General features: G+C 43.9%; 1 protein-coding gene across 2 annotated transcripts in view; it reads right to left on the bottom strand.

Moving 5' to 3' along the window:
* Window positions 1-14,593, bottom strand: part of LOC147679835 (uncharacterized) — a 407,241-nt gene extending 392,648 nt beyond the window's left edge. For both annotated transcript variants that reach the window (XM_086943389.1, XM_086943388.1), the window contains exons 1-2: window positions 14,506-14,593; window positions 12,158-12,203 (exon numbers count right to left, since the gene is read on the bottom strand). In XM_086943389.1, coding sequence (XP_086799515.1) covers window positions 12,158-12,193 — 36 coding nt within the window. In that variant the 5' untranslated portion in view covers window positions 12,194-12,203; window positions 14,506-14,593. The remainder of the gene's footprint in view (window positions 1-12,157; window positions 12,204-14,505) is intronic.
* Window positions 14,594-18,201: the final 3,608 nt, after the last annotated feature.

Raw genomic sequence — 18,201 nt, 5'->3', positions numbered from 1 at the left:
TTAGGGTTCCGTTAGTTGCCTCATTACAACCCTTTTCATGGAGGGTTTACCACCATGGGAAGGGTGGTGGTTTAAAAACTCATAATATGTTTGGCAGTGCTGCAGCGTCACTGCCAGCATATTACTACACCTGGTTGCCACCACTATGGAGCAGGATCCTAGATCGTGACGGAGGCAACGGTCCTGTGGTGGTCTGACAACCACACTCGTAATGTGGTGCATGATTAAGCGTGAGCGGAAAATCCGTTCCGCTCGCGGATTTCGCGGATTTTCGGTAAATCCGCAATCCGCGAACTCCCGCGAATTTACCGAAAATCCGCGAGCGGCGGATTCGGGGGGCAAAAGTTCAAGCCTTCAAGCTTGAACTTGTAACTATTTTAGGATGGCGCCGGCAAGCTGCCAGCGCCATCCTAAAATAGTTACAAGTTAGCTTCAACAGGAAGAACTAATAGATAAAATGAAGCAGGTGCTCGAGCACCTGCTTTATTTTATCTATTAGTGCTTCCTGATGAAGCTAATTTAGTAACTATTTTAGGATGGCGCTGGCAGCTTGCTGGCGCCATCCTAAAATAGTTACAGGATGATGGGGCGATTGCTGTGATGCTGGATAGAGGCCTTTGTATCCTTGACTTTCACGAGCGCAATCCTTGTGCTGTTCCTGTGACCAGGAGCTTCTTTCTCTTGATCTGCTGCTCTGATCGGTCTCTGACCTTTTATACACACAAGAGGCATGATTGTGAACTCGCATGGAAGCCCCACATGTTTGGTCCTGCTCACACACTCCCGGTGTGCACCGTCTTCCCGCCATTTACCCACTATGATGGACAGCTCAGCTCACTTAAGGGACCCCTGCGCCCTTCGGGACGATTGCATAGTAACACACACATGGTCGCTGGAACTAGTTGAAGCTCAAATTCAGTGACTCATTCATCAGCCCAAAAACAATCGTGAGCGTCGTCGAGGCTGGGCAGGTGTGCCTTCTTCCCAGATCTACCATCGAAAATCAGCTGTGATGCTGGATAGAGGCCTTTGTATCCTTGACTTTCACGAGCGCAATCCTCGTGCTGTTCCTGTGACCAGGACCAGGAGCTTCTTTCTCTTCATCTGCTGCTCTGATCGGTCTCTGACCATTTATACACACAAGAGGCACTTGAACTCGCACAGAAGTCCCCCCCCCCATTTAAAAACCCCGCAAAATCCGCGAATCCGCAAATTCGCGAATTTTGCGGATTGCGAGTTCGCAAATCTGCAAATTCGCGAATTGGCAAAATTCGCCCATGTTTATGCATGATCCCTCAGTGGTCAAACTGACACCGCAAGTCCGGCTTACTCATAATAAGGCCCTTAGTTTCTGAAAAATTTGGTGAAATTCCATGCAGCCATTTTGTATGTATCCTGTTCTTCATGAACCGTTCGCAAAACAAGTCCATCCACCTTAGCTCCATTCCTGGAAAGTTTCAGGTTAGTCCATCAAGTATGGGCCAGGTAAAAGGAGGTTGTCCCAAATTTTTTTTTTCCACATTCAATTTCCATATGAATTTTTGAACAGAGATACAGAGAAAACAATTAAACAGAATTACACTAAATTTGGCAGTAAGTAAGATCTTTACCCAGGACGCGTGCTTTTGTGGTTTGGTGTAATGATAATCTGTTCTGCTGTTTTAGAGAAATTAAGATTAAATAAATAGCGATATCTGGGAGGTTGAACCCTCTAGACCGCAAATTAAAAAAAAATAGAACTTTTTGATTGGTTGTGAGGACTTTTCTTCCAGTTGGCTGCTTCGGTGCCGGGGGACCGAACAACTTCATTGGCTGACGGCAACATGCAAACATTTTTTGCATCCAGCATTACTGGGCACAGGAACTGTAAAAAACATATAAGGGGCAGAGTAGGGGGTACTCTGACTCTTGATCATTGTGAGCAGGTCCCAGCAGAGCTTTCAATGGCCTCAACATTATCTATTTTCTATTATGGCAGGCGATTTCTGTAGTATTTCACAGCTCTCACAGGAGTTCTGTGGGACACCGTGTTTCCCTCTAACTAGTTCCGTGGGCCTCTGGTAGGAGGCATTGGCGGACCTCTTTGCTCCTGTGGGAGTCCCGGGGAATAAAAAATGGAAATGGAGGCCCAGGTGGAGTGGGGGTTCACGGACGGTTGGCCGTTAATGGGTTGTTGGCCACTGATAGGGTTTGGGCGCCAGCCCTGTAGACAACCACATGTCGCACACATCCAAAGGCCAAAGGCCATGTGCAACAAGGGGTTGACTGCAGGCATATCTTAATAAGATCTTACTTTACCATACCAAAAAACCCCACAGAAATTCACAGAAAAAAATCTAAGGTTAAAGTGGCGTTATATATTGATCTTCTAATAATAAAAAATAATGTCTTAAAACCAAAAAGCACTGAAATTCACTATTATACGTAAATTACCTAAGTTAACTTGAACTGATATGATGAAAACATTATGACCTCACATATCACATCACTGATGACATCTGAAATCTATGGAGATATAAGTTATACTTAGGTTACTTACATCATGATTTTATGGTTCTGTTAGGTTTTTTTGTGGTGTTGACTGAATATTATTACTTAAAATGGTTTGAATGGAGATTTATTTATGAAGCCAGCAAATAATGTGCTGTGGGTTTCTGAAGGATGTTCTCTTCAAAGAAAGTTTTCCCTCCATCATCATTAGTGACAATGACATGCAGTTTACTTCACACGAAATAACTGACAAGTTTTTTGGAAGCTCTGTGTATTAAACATAGATGCACTGTATTGCATCACCTGTAAGCCACTGGTTTAGAGGAAAGACAATCAAAATTCAAAGGAATGCCCACAGTGGGTGGTTGCTTTAAATTGTGATGTACTTGTTGAGTCCATGACGTAGGTACATTAAACTGCATCGCCTTCGGTCTTAAATAAAGTGTTGTTTTATTTGTTGGGTGAGAGACATGTTGCATGTGTTTTGTGTCCAGAATGATTACATTCCCTACAAGAGTGCATGAATAAGAGTAGAGATACCAGAAAGAGGGTGTGTGATACTATAGTTGACAGAATTACAAAACACCCTGTCACATACAAGCAGTACTGTGATGCAAAATGTATTGTGCAACCGAAGGTGAAATATTGGGATACTTTCAGAATTAAGAAACTGTTGGGTTCTGGAGTGGTCGGCTCGTGGGTTCTCTGAACTTACTGCATGGAACATGGAATGTGGGAAAATCAGCAGTTGCTGCCAGGAGCTGTGGAGATCCAACTGACTAAAGTGACTTGGCAACTTACGTATGTGGCACTTCTTTTCAGTGGCGACGAGGAAGGGATAACCGACGAGGAAGGGATCACCACTTAAAAGAAGACTTGTGCATTGTCTCTACCGAAACATAGCAACGTTGGTTTGGGAGCTGTTCTCATGCAGAAGAGATGTGGCTGGCTTGAGGAGACCATAGCGTTTGCCTCCAGAACACTTCGGGGGAGGAAAACACTTATTCTACAATTGAAAGAGAGGCTTTGTGGTGGGGTGTGAGGTACTTCTGGAATATCTTGTGATGCAATGTATTTGTTCTTAGAACGGATCATAAGCCCTTAGTAGACATTTTTTCTACCAAAGGTAGCGGTAGGGCCACTCCACGAATAGCTAAGGGCAGTACAGACTGCAAGAATGTAATTATCGTCTGGAGTAGGTGGTAGGTGTGAAGAATCATGTAGCAGATTGTTATCCAGTTTAACTATCACTGAAAGTGTTAGCAACACATCTACGGATGATCTAGATATAGTGTGTGCGGTTGATGCTGTGGTTGATACTGTTAAGGGTGCCCTTTCTGAGCTAGAATGGTTGCAGGCTGTGTTTGAAGACAATAAAATCAAAATGGTGGCATATTTGTGGCACCTGGTTGGCCCAACAGCAAGGATTTAGCTCCTGAATTGATTCCATTCAAAGGAGTTGGCGGGGAGCTGTCCATGGTCGATGGAATGTTGCGTAGGGGGGCTTATTGGTCGTTCCTGTGTGCATGTGCAAAAAGATTTTAGGTCTGGGCCACGAAGGACATCTTGGTATTTGCGCCATGAAACGCAGGGTGTCCGGGCCTGGAGAGGTCCATTGAACATTACCTTCGAGACTGCCATGCATGCGTCCTGAGTGACAAAACTCAGGTGAAATATCCCTCTTCCATCGATCCCATTGCTGTGAAGAACTTGACTTGGTGCAAATTGGCTTTTGATGTCGGTGGACCTTTTGGGGTCACTGGTAATTCTTCTATGTATGCGTTGCCTTTGGTAGACTACATGTCCAAATGGCCTGAGGAGAAGTTTGTGGACAGCGTCAATGCCACAAACATCATCAATTTTTTCAAGGAGGTGTTTCTTTGTGAGGGGTTTCCTGAGGAAATAGTGACTGATAATGGCACTCAGTTGGTGTCCATGGAAATGCAGAATTTTCTCAGGGAGCATGACATCAAGAACAGCCTCACTTCTCTCTACTACCCCCGCAGCAATGGTCTCGTTGAGAGAATGACCCGGGTCATCAAGGACCAGTTACAGTTAACCTTGGTTAATGGGTTGCACGTTATACGTTATATCCTGCTCGTGTGGCCAAATATATGTTGGTAGCACCATTAGGAGGCTCAGGGATAGGATGATGGAACACTTTCGAGCCTGGAAGAATGGTGATACAAGGTACCCCATTGCTGCCCACAGTGTACAAAACTGTGACAAACAGAATCAACATCAATTTAGCTACCATGCTATTGATCATGTTGCTCCAGACCCGAGGGGGGGCAACAGACAGCTTAAGTTGAGGAGAAGGGAAGTGATCTGGATTATGAAATTGAGGGCGGTAGAGCGGGGTTTGAATATTGACAATGAATACCAGTACTATCTTGGGCAGGATTAATGTGGATTATATACTGTATAGGATGTCATAATATGAAGCTAATGTCCCATAGCATACATAGTGCCCTCTTATATACGAGGCAGTGAAGTGTATGTACTATAATATTGTTGATACCAGATGTGCCCCGATGGGTAGTCTATTTGGGTTCTGATGCTATACTCCGTATATAGCCTTGAAGATGTTTTAGTGCGGATATATGCCCGTGTGTAATGAATAACCACATATACTGTATGCTTAGATATCTGCTATGGATGGCAGTCTACTAATTCACCTCTATTCTCACTTTTACACTATTACATTACTAATACCCTATGACACTGGGTGACATAATTTACTCTTATGACAAATCTGTACTTTACTGTGGCTCTGTCAGGGTTTACGTGTGTGCACTTCAGGAGTGGATTACAACTATTTGTTTACATGCATTTATGTTTATGCATGATAGTGAGGATACTGATTGTGATGAGCGCCTCTAACAGCACCACTATATGTGTGGACCACAATCATACCTGGGTACAACCTTTATGAGTGTAATTCTCCAATAAGAGACACAGCTTCGGACAAGAATGAAATACTTGGCAGAGATCATTAAGATAAAATGACATTAAAAGCGCAAGGTTGCGATAATATTCAAAAACTTGTGAATGATAGGACTGACACGAGGGACTAGGAAATATATTGCGGTCTGTATATTACTAAATGATTGTAATATTAACAATATGACCGGAGGCGACATTGCCCACTACAATATGGCGCCTGAGTAGAGACTCTATGGACACGGAGTTATCTATGACGCTATGATGCGATAATATGTCGCATACACTTGTGAGTGATAGAATTAATACAAGGGATATGATATATCACTGTCTATATACTAATATAGACGTGATAGAATAGGTATATTTTTAATAAAATGACCGAAAACTACTTTGACCACTACAATATGGCGCCCGTTATTTTGCTCATAAATAGATCTTCAAAGATGGCGCCCACGTAGAACGCCGGGAAACAGCGAAGACACTTGCCGCTGTAATATGGGTGAGTCAAACTACAGGCAGGCCGCTACTATGGTATTATTGACCTAGAAACTTGTTGCTTTATATACACTTAATTTCCTCGCGTTTGTAGGTAAAGATATGTGAACCTGAAGGCAAACAGACTACGTTTATGGACGGTAAGGTCCGAGTCAGAGCACTACTGTTTATGTATTCAGTTCGAATGTTGCCCACTCTAGCCTCACAAGCTTTATTGTAATTTACAGATTGAACTAGAATTTAAAGATTGACGCTGGAATATACGTGACTGGGGAATAAGATTGGACGTTATAATACGAGGGTAAGAACAGTTAGAGTGATGACCTGATTATATATATGAAGGTCAATTATTAGACGAGTGAACAGTACTTTTTTGTTACAGTGTCCCCAGCCTGAGAGTTATTAATTTTGGAGTTGGTGAGTGGAGGCGCTTCTTAATTTTGGTATTTTACGTATATATTAAATTTTCAGTGTGGAACTGATTAAGTTTGATTTACTTTCAGGATGCTCTTATGACTTTGAGAAGAGCACAATTCGATGTGAGACACAATTTAGGAGATTATTTGGTGAGTGTAGTGTGTTTACCCCAGTCAGGGTAATGGAATGTACACGCGTGCGACTTGGTTTGAACCAAATTATTTAGTTGGATCTATATACTAGAGCTACACTTTAATACAAATTATGTTGACTTCTTAAATGAGCGAAGGTATTGCTGACGTATATGAACTAGAGTGTAAATTTTCATTGTCTGGCCTTTATTATACAGACATTTGTTATAATTACACCGGAAAGGATATTGGACTTGGAGAGGATTGGAAAATATTTCAGGTGATTTGAGACACTTTCTCCTTTCTAGTGCCTTTGGGTTATAAGGTAGTCAGATTCACTAGAATTGGTTTATCACCCTTTTGGTTCTGGTGGTGAGATATGTTTACTCTTATGTCTCTCCTGTACTATGCCTACTTTTATGTTGCACGTGATGCAGTGCTCGTGTGGTGGCAGGGACTATGTTTATCTCTCCTGACAATTCTTGATTTTGATCTGAAAGATTGTAATATAGGGCTTTGTATTTCCTTGTTACAGCCCTGAGGAAGTCAATGTGTGACATTTACACACGACGAAACACGTGTCGGCAAAAGTATTGACAACAGTACCAACATTATTGGAATGATGTATTGAAGAAACTGTGGAATTTGGAAATTACGTGGAACTTTGAAAATAAATCCTAAGAGAATTAAGAGACACTATTCAGTTGGAATTTACTTGGACTTGTCTAAATATTGTGGGCTACTGGAATATGTGAAGACATATGTACTGATTTTGTTATGATGAAATGTTATTGTATTTGAGTGCTCAGAGACATATCCGACTTTTCATTTCTGTGTGTACAGAAAATCAGGGGTGTTGGGTACTTGCCCCTTCTCTAGACGCACCACGATTAGTATTTCAGTTACCTATCCCTAATACACTTAGGAGCGCCCTGACATTGTGAGTATCCCAGTCTATTAGATAATGGCACTCAGTTGGTGTCCATGGAAATGCAGAATTTTCTCAGGGAGCATGACATCAAGAACAGCCTCACTTCTCTCTACTACCCCCGCAGCAATGGTCTCGTTGAGAGAATGACCCGGGTCATCAAGGACCAGTTACAGTTAGCCTTGGTTAATGGGTTGCACTGGAGGGTGGCGATTCCTGAAATTTATTGGTGGTAAGGACCACTCCTCACATCAGTACTGGCATGTCTCCCTTCACCCTACTCAGGGGAACAGTTGCTGATTCCAAGTTAAACAAGGACTGGATATCCAGGAAGGAGGTTGATCAGTGTAAGTTGGGCAGAGTGGCTGATGTCAGAGCAGTGGTACAATCAAAGTATGGAACCGATTGTGTTAAAGCTTCCCCTGTTTGAGTTGGAGATTGGATGAGGACCAAGAAACCCAGATTTCTTCACAAAAGGGCTTCTTGGTTCTCAGTACCTGTAAGGTTGAAGGAGGTGAAAGACCATGTGGTGGTGTTGGAGAATGGGAAGTCGTGGAATAACTGTAATCTCTCTGTAGTACTGGGGTCCAAGGTTGCGTATGTCAGTGAGAAGATGGGTGTCCATTCGGATCACACTTCCTGCAGGGACATTCCTCCTGGAACACGTGTCCATTCAGATTGCACTCCCTGCAGGGAAATTCCTTCCAGGATGAGAGTCGCCCCCGCCAGGTTCCAAGATTACTTTATGCATTAGATTCTGTATTGTTTTTTTCCATTTTGCGGTATGTCATTGCTTATATTTTAGTTTTCTCCATCTATTTTGTTCATCATTGTTATACTTTCTGTTGCCTTGCGAAGGAAGGGGGGTGTGTTGGGTACTGGACTGCTCTGGTAGTGGGTTCTCTGAGTACCCTGCGTGGAACATGGAATGTGGGGAGAATCAGCAGTTTCTGCCGGGAGCTGTGGAGATCGGACTGAATAAAGCAAGTTGGCAACTTACGCTTGTTGGACTTCTTTTCAGAAACCCATTAAACCGGAAAAGAAGGAGCCTATTTATTTTAAATCAGGTGTAAGGGAAGTTTTGGTTTGCTAGAGAGGTTGGAAGTGTGGAAACATCAGCAGAGTGTGGAAATTAACTTTTCTCTGAATATGGTGATGGGAAAAGGAATCAGCGTGTGATTACTTGAAGGCTTACTGGATGGGCGTGTGCTACAAAGTGTCAGTTTGACAAGTCAAGTAATCAATCAGTCATTTGTGAAGCGCAGCACTGCCACCCTGGGGGTATCTGGGTGCTTTCTTCCAGCCGAAGAGCCAGGTCTTGAGTTTCTTTATGAAGCCTGCCAGCGACCAAGTGAACTTCAGGGTTTCAAGACATCTCTTCATAGTGAATTGACCAACGTTGCTGAAGTTTATGTAGGTCCTGACTTTTTAACTGTGTGTAGTAAGGTGTAGTTCCCTCCTCGAATGATCATTGCACGGGCCATTTGAATGTGTCAAAGAGAGAGGCTGGTGTAGGCTGTAGTGGGGAATGCGACTGATGTTGTGATGGGCCTACTCTCACCGGTGTACTCACAGGACGATCAAGCATGAAGATTATGTTTTACATAGTTTCCTATTATGTATTAGAATACTCCCTCCGCGTTTTATGTTTTGCAGTGGCTGCAATGTTCATTTGTTTGTATTTTTACTCTTTGCCTTTGTAATAAGGAAGGATTGTTATGGTGACATTACTTGGAACGTGGTGGTTTCAGTTCCTCCCTAACAAAAGGCCTCTTTGTTCACAGTGCACAAGAAGAGAAACGCACAGATGTATGTGGTGGTTGGGGCAGGTGTTGTGGGTCTCCTCCAATCATGCTTGACTCTACCCACCGACATGAATAAATATCACTTTATCAATTTACTAGCGGCCCGTCCCGACGTTGTCCGGGTAAAAAAAGGCTAGGCAGCAATGGTTTTAATATCATTGTACATTCGTCCCACATGATAAGAGACACATTTTGAAGCAGTGTCCCCAAAGGTCCGTTTTTCCGAATAGAGCATATTGAATCCCTTTCAAGGGAAACTGTTAGAGGCAGTTCAAAGGTAGAATGTGCTGTTTTCCCAGCTGTTAGCAAAGTGGCAGCTATTCCAGATGAAGCAACAGCTAGAGCCAAATTCCCAGAAGATCGAACTTTGGCAAGTATGAGGTTGATTAGGTAAGTCTTTCCTGTGCCACCGGGGGCGTCTATGAACAATAGTTTGCCTTGCTTCTTTTCAACACTATCAACTATGGTGTTGTAGGCGAGTTGTTGATCGGGAACTAAGTTAGGCAAGTGTTGAGCAAGGTAGTTATTTAGCTCTGGAATATTGTGTGCGGTAGCGATATTGTGGTATCCAGTTAGGTTAGTTCGGACCGCTGGCGGCAGGCTGACATCTTGTAAGGACTTCTCGCTTAATAGATACAGTGAGTCTTCAATTTCTATAAGTCCTTGGTTTATGATTTCATTGTTGATAGCAGCCCGTGACCACGTTGTCTGGGTATGAATTGCTGCCGGCCAGTGGTATATTGTTTTGTAGGATTTCGTTTTGATAGCATTTCTTATCTGTGACAGGCCTGTGAAACGCTCCGATTCACAGTGCACTGCTGATGCACTTAAGAGTGCGCGTTCAGTAGTGTGTGAACTCGAGTTTCCCTGCTTTATATTTCTTTGCAATATTATATAGCGCAAACTCGACAACATGGCATGAGCACAATTTACATTACAGAAGAACACATTCATCTGTGGCAGGCACGGGAAGACAAAGCGATTTGCGTGGAATCACAGGATGTTGAGCTGATGCCGAGATTCGAACGTAGCTCCCCAGCTCTAAAGTTCTCAATTCTAGAACTTGTGGCGGGAGGTGTGTCTAAAAGTGTATGTTACTGCTGGCCATCAATGAGAGAGACCTGTGCATTTTTCAAATGGGTGGTGAAAAAATATGAGTATGTAGCTGGAGATGTGGGCCGCCGTGCCACCAATGTACTTACCGGGGGAGGGTAAACACTGATTATTCCGCAACTTTCTTTCCGCATACCATCACTCCGCATACTTTCATTACGAAAGTACCATGACTCCGCAATGCCATTATAACGCATGGCATTACATTTTATATGCTTTTACTACGCATACATTTACAACGAAATTCGTTGTAAATGCATGCATGGTAAAAGCATGTTTTTTTAAAATGTTTGGATAAGGTAAGTATGGGTATAGGGGTATATGTTTTGAGGTACTGAGGTATATGTTTGGGTATTTTAAGGGTTCAGACATAGTTTTGGGTTATGGGGTACAGGGGTAGTTTTAGGGTTTAGGGATAGGTATGGGTTTTGGGGTACAGGGGTATTTTTAGGGTTCAGGGATAGGTTTGGGTTTTGGGGTATAGGGGTATTTTTAGGGTTCAGGGGTAGGTTTGGGTTTTGGGGTACAGGGGTATTTTAAGGGTTCAGGGCTAGGTTTGGGTTTTGGGGTACAGGGGTATTTTTAGGGTTCAGGGCTAGGTTTGGGTTTTGGGGTACAGGGGTATTTTAAGGGTTCGGATATAGTTTTGGGGTATAGGGGTATTTTTAGGGTTCAGGGGTAGGTTTGGGTTTTGGGGTACAGGGGTATTTTAAGGGTTCAGGGCTAGGTTTGGGTTTTGGGGTACAGGGGTATTTTTAGGGTTCAGGGCTAGGTTTGGGTTTTGTGGTACAGGGGTATTTTAGGGTTCAAGGGTAGGTTTGGGTTTTGGGGTACATGGGTATTTTTAGGGTTCAGGGCTAGGTTTGGGTTTTGGGGTACAGGGGTATTTTTAGGGTTCAGGGGTAGGTTTGGGTTTTGGGGTACAGGGGTATTTTAAGGGTTCAGGGCTAGGTTTGTGTTTTGGGGTACAGGGGTTATAGGGTTCAGGGTAGGTTTGGGTTTTGGGGTACAGTGGTATTTTTAGGGTTCAGGGCTAGGTTTGGGTTTTGGGGTACAGGGGTATTTTTAGGGTTCAGGGGTAGGTTTGGGTTTTGAGGTACAGGGGTATTTATAGGGTTCAGTGCTAGTTTTGGGTTTTGGGGTATAGGGGTACTTTTTAGTGTTTAGGGATAGGTTTGGGTTAGGGGATACAGGGTATATTTATAGGGTTAAGATGGGTTAGTGTTTAAGGGTGTTGGGGTATTTTAAGGAGTAAGGGTGGGTTATGATCATGGGGTGCAGGGGTATTTAAAGGGAGCTGGGTGGGATTAGCACACAATATGAGACGTGGCATGAAGGGCGGAACGTACCACACGCCCCCAGTGTTTGTCACGCCCCCAGCACACGCCCACAGCACAACGCAGTAACGCCCACAAGGGACTACTTTGCTGGCACAGTTCTTTTACCTTTTAAATGTATATGGTGGGCGTCTGTATAGCCTATGTCCTTCTGCTGCAACTGCCCTTTCCAACGCTGTATTGGGTGTTGTGATTGGTGCTGTGGTTCCTGAGAATACCCGCCTCAAAGGTTTGGGCTCTCTCTTTATATTATTAGTATGGAAGTATGGATGTGTGTCACATCCTTTCATTACTAGCCCTTATTTTGCCAAAGAGCCCTTGGTTCTGTTCCCCTACTAGGTGGAAGAGACCTTTGTTCTGTGTCACTCTCTGGAAGAATCGGCCTTTGGTTCTGGCCAAGTGTAATCCATCCACCCAAAGTACTCAGAGTAAGTGACAAATCTGTAATGCTGCAAATATAAGGGTCCCTCAGGAATCTGTACAGGGCCATCTTACCTTTCCTTTTGTTCTGCACATTTCATAACCCGTCATGGTGATTTCACTGTTGGTAAAAACAAAAACACAAAAGTAAATGGTTACTTTATCCAAATGAAGCGTTCTTCTATGATCTAAACTGTAAATCATAAGAAAATAAGTTTATCATACCTGGTTGTGTGGGGCTCTTGTGCTCTGTGTGGGCTAAATCACATGGTTTTGAACCCAACACCCTCACTAATATTAAGATGCAATCTACACTCAAGTGTGGGTAAAAGTACATTTCGTTAACATAAGTCCAGGTAATGTTACTCGATCGAATCTAGAACTCTGGTCTGAGAGTCGGAAGTAGTTACCAATGGAGGAGTCCTATGCCAGGGGGCATCTTGTGTATGGGGCAAACTTCAGCCCAAGAAGGCTGCTTTGAAGAGCTTAGAGAATGAACTGTCTGCTGTCCATGTATTCAGGGGTTTGCATCTCATGATAATTACTTAAAAAATACATTACCATTACATTTATAATAATTATTTCAGGTCCTCTCTGTACCTTTTGGCTTTGGGCGGAATACGGTGCAAGCTTACAGTTGTTCTATATGTTTTTTATCGCAGTATAAACGAGACAGACTGAAAGAACTCATCAATAGAATGCCCTTTGTATAGTGTGCGGTAAAGAATGCAATAGATATTGTAGGTGGATTAAAAAATCACACAGTGCTTCTGCATTCTTAGGCAACTGGAAAGCTAAACGCTGAGAAAGGCTCTGTGTTCAGGTCCTTTAGCCCAGTCCAAACAAGACTTTGATTCATTTTGTCAGACTGAATTCTTGTTTCAATGCTTTTAGAATTCTAGAGTTTGATTCAGAATCTTTTAAACCAATATACTTGAATTGTGCTATTACAAGCTTAACGAAGCACACTAAATGAATTGGTCCGAAATTACCACTTTTCACTCCTTGCTCTGCTCATGATTTCCTTACTTTGGGAAAGCTATGGCGGAATACACCCACCCATTACAAGAGGATCCCTAAGGAGGAAAGCAGATTCCGCTGCGGTCTCCCCACACCTCGGAACATGTGGGGAATTCAATCAGCCTTTTTTTACTTATTAGAACATTGGAATGTTGGGAGCTCCACTGAAGACAATGAAGTGGCCCGGAGCTTACATGGCTGGTTTAAGCCTTCTGCTTCTATATTCCAATGTGTGCCTTTCTGTTTCTCCCTTTTAAATTTTAGTACAGTCTGCCATCAGTGGGTGGAATGTTCTAATAGCCTTACAGCTCTTCTTCATCGGGCTACATTGGTTGTTAAAGGCCCTCTTCCCTGTTATAGGCCCTCTGTTGTGGCTCAAGCCTATAACTTGGTTAAGGGTATTTAACAACCAGTATAGCCCTCAGCAGTGGGCTTTAAGGCCATATTGATAACGAGTTACCAGAAATTCTATAAATTGCTTTCAGTGTGTCCCTCAATACAAGCAAAATTTCCTGCCAAACCTGTACCTGATTCTGTAACTGAAACAAGTTTAACTTTTCGTGTAATGTATATCCGGGCCACTGAAATTATGCAATATTGTGGCTGTAGTGTTTTCCACATAATTATGAATTTGCCACATTTGCCACATAACACATCATCTAAGGCATAATCTGCCGATTTTACCAAAAATAGTTTCTACCTCAAACATATCAAACGTTATGGGAAACTCAGTACACATGTTGTCAGTGCAGTGAAAGGCCCTTGATTCCCAAAGGCTGACTGGTCGCGTTTCTGTTGCTTATTGCTGTATTCGGGTTTTAATCTGGTACTAATAACGTGATACCTTTGGTCACAAAGTGTTAACCTGAGTAAAAATTACAAAATAAGGAAATAGTACTATCGCAAAATGTGCAGCATTATGCTGCATACATTGGCTTTTGCTTTCCCCATAATTCAGTCAACCCTGTCACATAATTTGGTCCTCCCTTGAAACATAATTCCAATGGACCTAACAATAGCCCTCTTGCTTTTCCTGTGCCAAAGTCTTCCAGGCAGCCAGATTTATTGTGTTAATACTAGAGCTCTAAACCCGGATATCTCTCGCTTTCTGTCATCCGACAATCTCCCAAATCGTTGGGCTAAATGAAAACCTGACACGTGGTAACACAGTATGAACCGATCGGCTGGAGGTGGGAAAGAGGCAATGGAGCAGGAGTAAAACGTACCTTTCTTCCCTTCCTCCTGAGAGGAGACCCGAACAACATGGCCAGACCAGAGACACGGCTGGGACGTGCACATTCCGCCTCGCTATCTATGCACCGCACCTCTGCCACAAATGTTTTGGAGTTGGAATGTTCTCATTAAAAATGATATAGAAATGCCAAAGTCACAAATACACTCACCCTGCCTTGCACTAGATAATTAACGTTCGACTGTCATCTCAAGCAGCAGCCTCCGTAGTGCTCACCTCTGATGCCTCTGGAACCGAACACTGAGTGCGTCACTTCCCTCCCTCTCTTTATAAGAAGCTGAGCCTCTCACGCAAGAGATGGAATCCTTCCAAGTGCGGAATCTCCGCGACGATTTGGGAGGTGCCACTAAACTGACAGGTAAACCAGACAAGTATATGTAGGAATTTTTATTGAATATCTGGGTGGGGCTTCGTGGCTTACAAGTCTTGAGCAATTCGTCGACAGGTTTTTTAGGAAGTAATGGCGTCACCGAAACGTGACGTTGTCCTTCCAATGTTAGCACGGCCCTTCCACACCCTTAGTCTTTCCGACAGGTGTCCCGTGCAAGTGGTGAACAGCAAGGATTGTGTATAATCATGCAGTGTTAACCACACGTCAAACTTGATAGGTAAGTATTTCTGTCCGAGATGTTTTGTTGAGAGCAGACAAGTCACTGACTCTCACTCTTCCCCTGCCCTACAAGCCTTTTGAAGGCAAGCCTTAAACATGGCTGACTCTTACCTGGCCCTATTGGCTTCTCAGAGAATCACTGGCCTGACATGTGACTGACTTTGCACCACCTTTGCTTGCCTTTGAGAAGTACTTGACATTCTCAAAATCTTTTGTTTCTCTCTGGGCAACCCGCTTCTGATACACTAGTCAATCAATCAATTCACTTTATTTGGTTTTTGCATAAAGCCATAAAAGTCAGTATGTACAAAAAAGTCTCTCGACAAACGAGTCTACTAAATAACATCAAATACTATGCATAAAAACAATATATAGATACATTTAATATGTAATTTATCCTCAAAAGGAGATTAAATGTCCCTAAAAGTACTAAGTACAGCGTAACACTACATTCAAGGTCACTTTTCGACCATCCCTTGTATACCTTTGACAGTTAATCGCAACTAGCTCTGAGCCTGATAGCTGATTACAAAAAGTTAAGGACATAAAAATGGTTTTGCTAGATAACATTTGTAAAAAAGTGAAGGCAGGGCACACCTACCTCAACTAGAGCTTTTTCAAAATGGGGATAATGATTGTCTTCCGGGGTACCTCATAATAACTACAGAACATTATGAAATGAAGCATGTCCTGTGGAGACTTACAGTCGCAGCCACAGGACGTTAGGCACTGACCCCTACTACAACCGCGTGGCTGAGCCAGTAGGAGATGAAAGAGATCAAAACGAAACCTAGTCAGTGAAAAGCGATTGCAAACACTTAAAGGCCCCAAAAGATATGGTTCAGTGGTTTGCACATTTTTCAGGATGCCAAATCTATGTACGCTAGACTTCATTAGCTCTAAACGTTTCCTGTCTAACGTCCACTGTCTGACTCCCATGCCCACCCCGGGTCTTTCCTGTTCACCGATTCTGGGTTGGAAAACAGGTCAGCTCTTCCCAAACTACAAAGGCTTGCTTATTATACCCTTTTTGCTGCGTACCCTCAGCTCTCGGCCGCTTAGCTTTCCCCCCAATCAAAGAATGCTTTCCTTTCGCACCAGAACCAGCTACTGCTCCTACTTTAACCCCCCATCAGGATTGAGGGAAAGGGTCTGGTGACTTAACAGGACTGACACTAACCTGCACCTGGAGAGAAAAGGTTTGGCCACAGGGACGTAGGTAGATGGTGAGAGGGGTATAGCCACACGTCACCAGGGTCTTGCATTGGCAATGTTGAGGACGACCATGGAGTGGGTTCAGGGATGGTCAACACTCTAGAAGGACTACAGAGAATACGGTTAATTGGGTAATGAGAAAGTCACCGGGCCACCAGCTCAATCTCCTTATCAAGGACCCCAGCCGCCCTTTGCAAAAAAGAGTCCATGGTAACTGCAGTACCTGTAGAGACCTTCGTAGGCAACATGGCCCCTAGTTTACGCTTTCCTATTACTGTCCCAAGCTATAGGGTAAACCGCTCAGGTACTACGATGAATTCTGTGAGCTTGCTGCTGGCTGAACTGAGGTTTCACTAACAGACACATTGTCAGAGACAGTTATCGCAATGTAACAACGTAGATTAGCCCTGTACCCCCTGCTTCAGCAGTACGAGTTGGAGGGTCAACATGTTTGTCTAGAGACCAAAGCACCGCATTCCTACCTGCTCCTCTTGAGCCGTGTGCTCATCCAAGACTATTCAAGTATCTCAGCTTACAGCTGTGTCACTGCGACGCTGCAGGACTGGCGGGTGGGCGGTTGGTGAGGAGAGAGACCAAGAGAGGGGGCCTAGCATAGCCTCCTCTGCTCTCTGATGGGCACGGACGAGCCTGCCCTTGGCCCATGCTTTGACCCAAGCGATACCATAGGGGATGATGGACGGAGCGCTTGAGAAAATCAAACACTCACCCCCAGTCAACTGATCTGGGTTTAATCCATCATCATTCTTTAGCTCACTCCACCACCCCAGTTCAGACAGATGCAAATCAGTCTGACCCTGTGCCTCATGGGAACAGTCCAGCCCGAACTGCCAAGCCATGTATTCCCTGGACCGGTAACAAGCATCCTGGGACTGGTTTCGGGTTCATAACCCTCATCAGCCAGGATATCTTGAATCCAGTGGCAAAGTGAGCAAGGGACCCACATCTGGGCATACCCTGCCAACTTAGGGCGAACAAAGCAATACCAAAGGGGATGATGGACGTATGACATTGTTCTGCATTCTGTCCATCAACTGTTGTTTTTGTATTTTTCCATGCTTTGAACCGGCGTGACCCGTGCGCGTCCCACACCGTGGGAGGACAACAATGCTTTTCAGCATGCGACACAGGGGAAACTGGTTCTCCTCCTCCTTCACACAGAATCCTGGGACTACGAGTCCCCAAACCAACAAGGAGTCGCCACCAGTCACCACCAGTGAGTGTATTGCCACAACATCATGTGCTGCGGGGGTCAACAGCACTTTTCAGCATGCTGCATGTGAAACTCCTCCTTCGCACAGAATCCTGGAACTACGAGTACCCGAGCTACAAGAAGTTAACACCAGTGTATTGGCACACCATCCTGCGCAGTGGGGGGTCAACTGCGCTTTTCAACGTGTAGTGTGGGGGTAACTCCTCCTCTTCCTTTGCACAGAATCCTGGGACTACGAGTCCTAGAGCCACAAGAAGTCACCACCAACCCTCACCAGTTTATTGGCACAACGCCCGTGGATAGCAGGTTTTATATCCCTCTCTATCTTTACCAGTACCAGTGAATGAAGATGTGGCATTCAGATCGGTACAGTAACTGGACTTCACTTGTTTTCTCATTAAACCGAGGCATGAGGCACCTGGTCACCACCACAGCCCTCCATCAGTCATTTCTGCTCATCACTGTCAGAATTTAACCAGCACTCCTTGCTAGACGTCTCAAACACACATCACAACACATTAAAGATAATCATGTAGAGCAAAAGCTACATGGTCAGTTAAGTATGTTGGAAGATGCAGAATTGTGCATGAAGAGCATCAGGCTCTCGAAGCTTCAGGCATCTGTGCCTCTTCTGTACCCTGTGTCCACTGTTGATTGGTCATAAATTAATACATGCAGTGTCTGGACCTTCAGCGTGGGAGGATTTTCACCCTGTGCATCTCAGACCACATTGTTGCACCCACACATTTCAACATTACTTGACCTACAGACGTTGACATTGAGACTTATAC

Source organism: Lissotriton vulgaris, chromosome 11 (assembly GCF_964263255.1).
Source record: "Lissotriton vulgaris chromosome 11, aLisVul1.2, whole genome shotgun sequence".
Classification (NCBI taxonomy): domain Eukaryota; kingdom Metazoa; phylum Chordata; class Amphibia; order Caudata; family Salamandridae; genus Lissotriton; species Lissotriton vulgaris.
The sequence above is the reverse complement of the archived record's forward strand: the minus strand, read 5'-3'. Positions and strand labels throughout refer to the sequence as shown.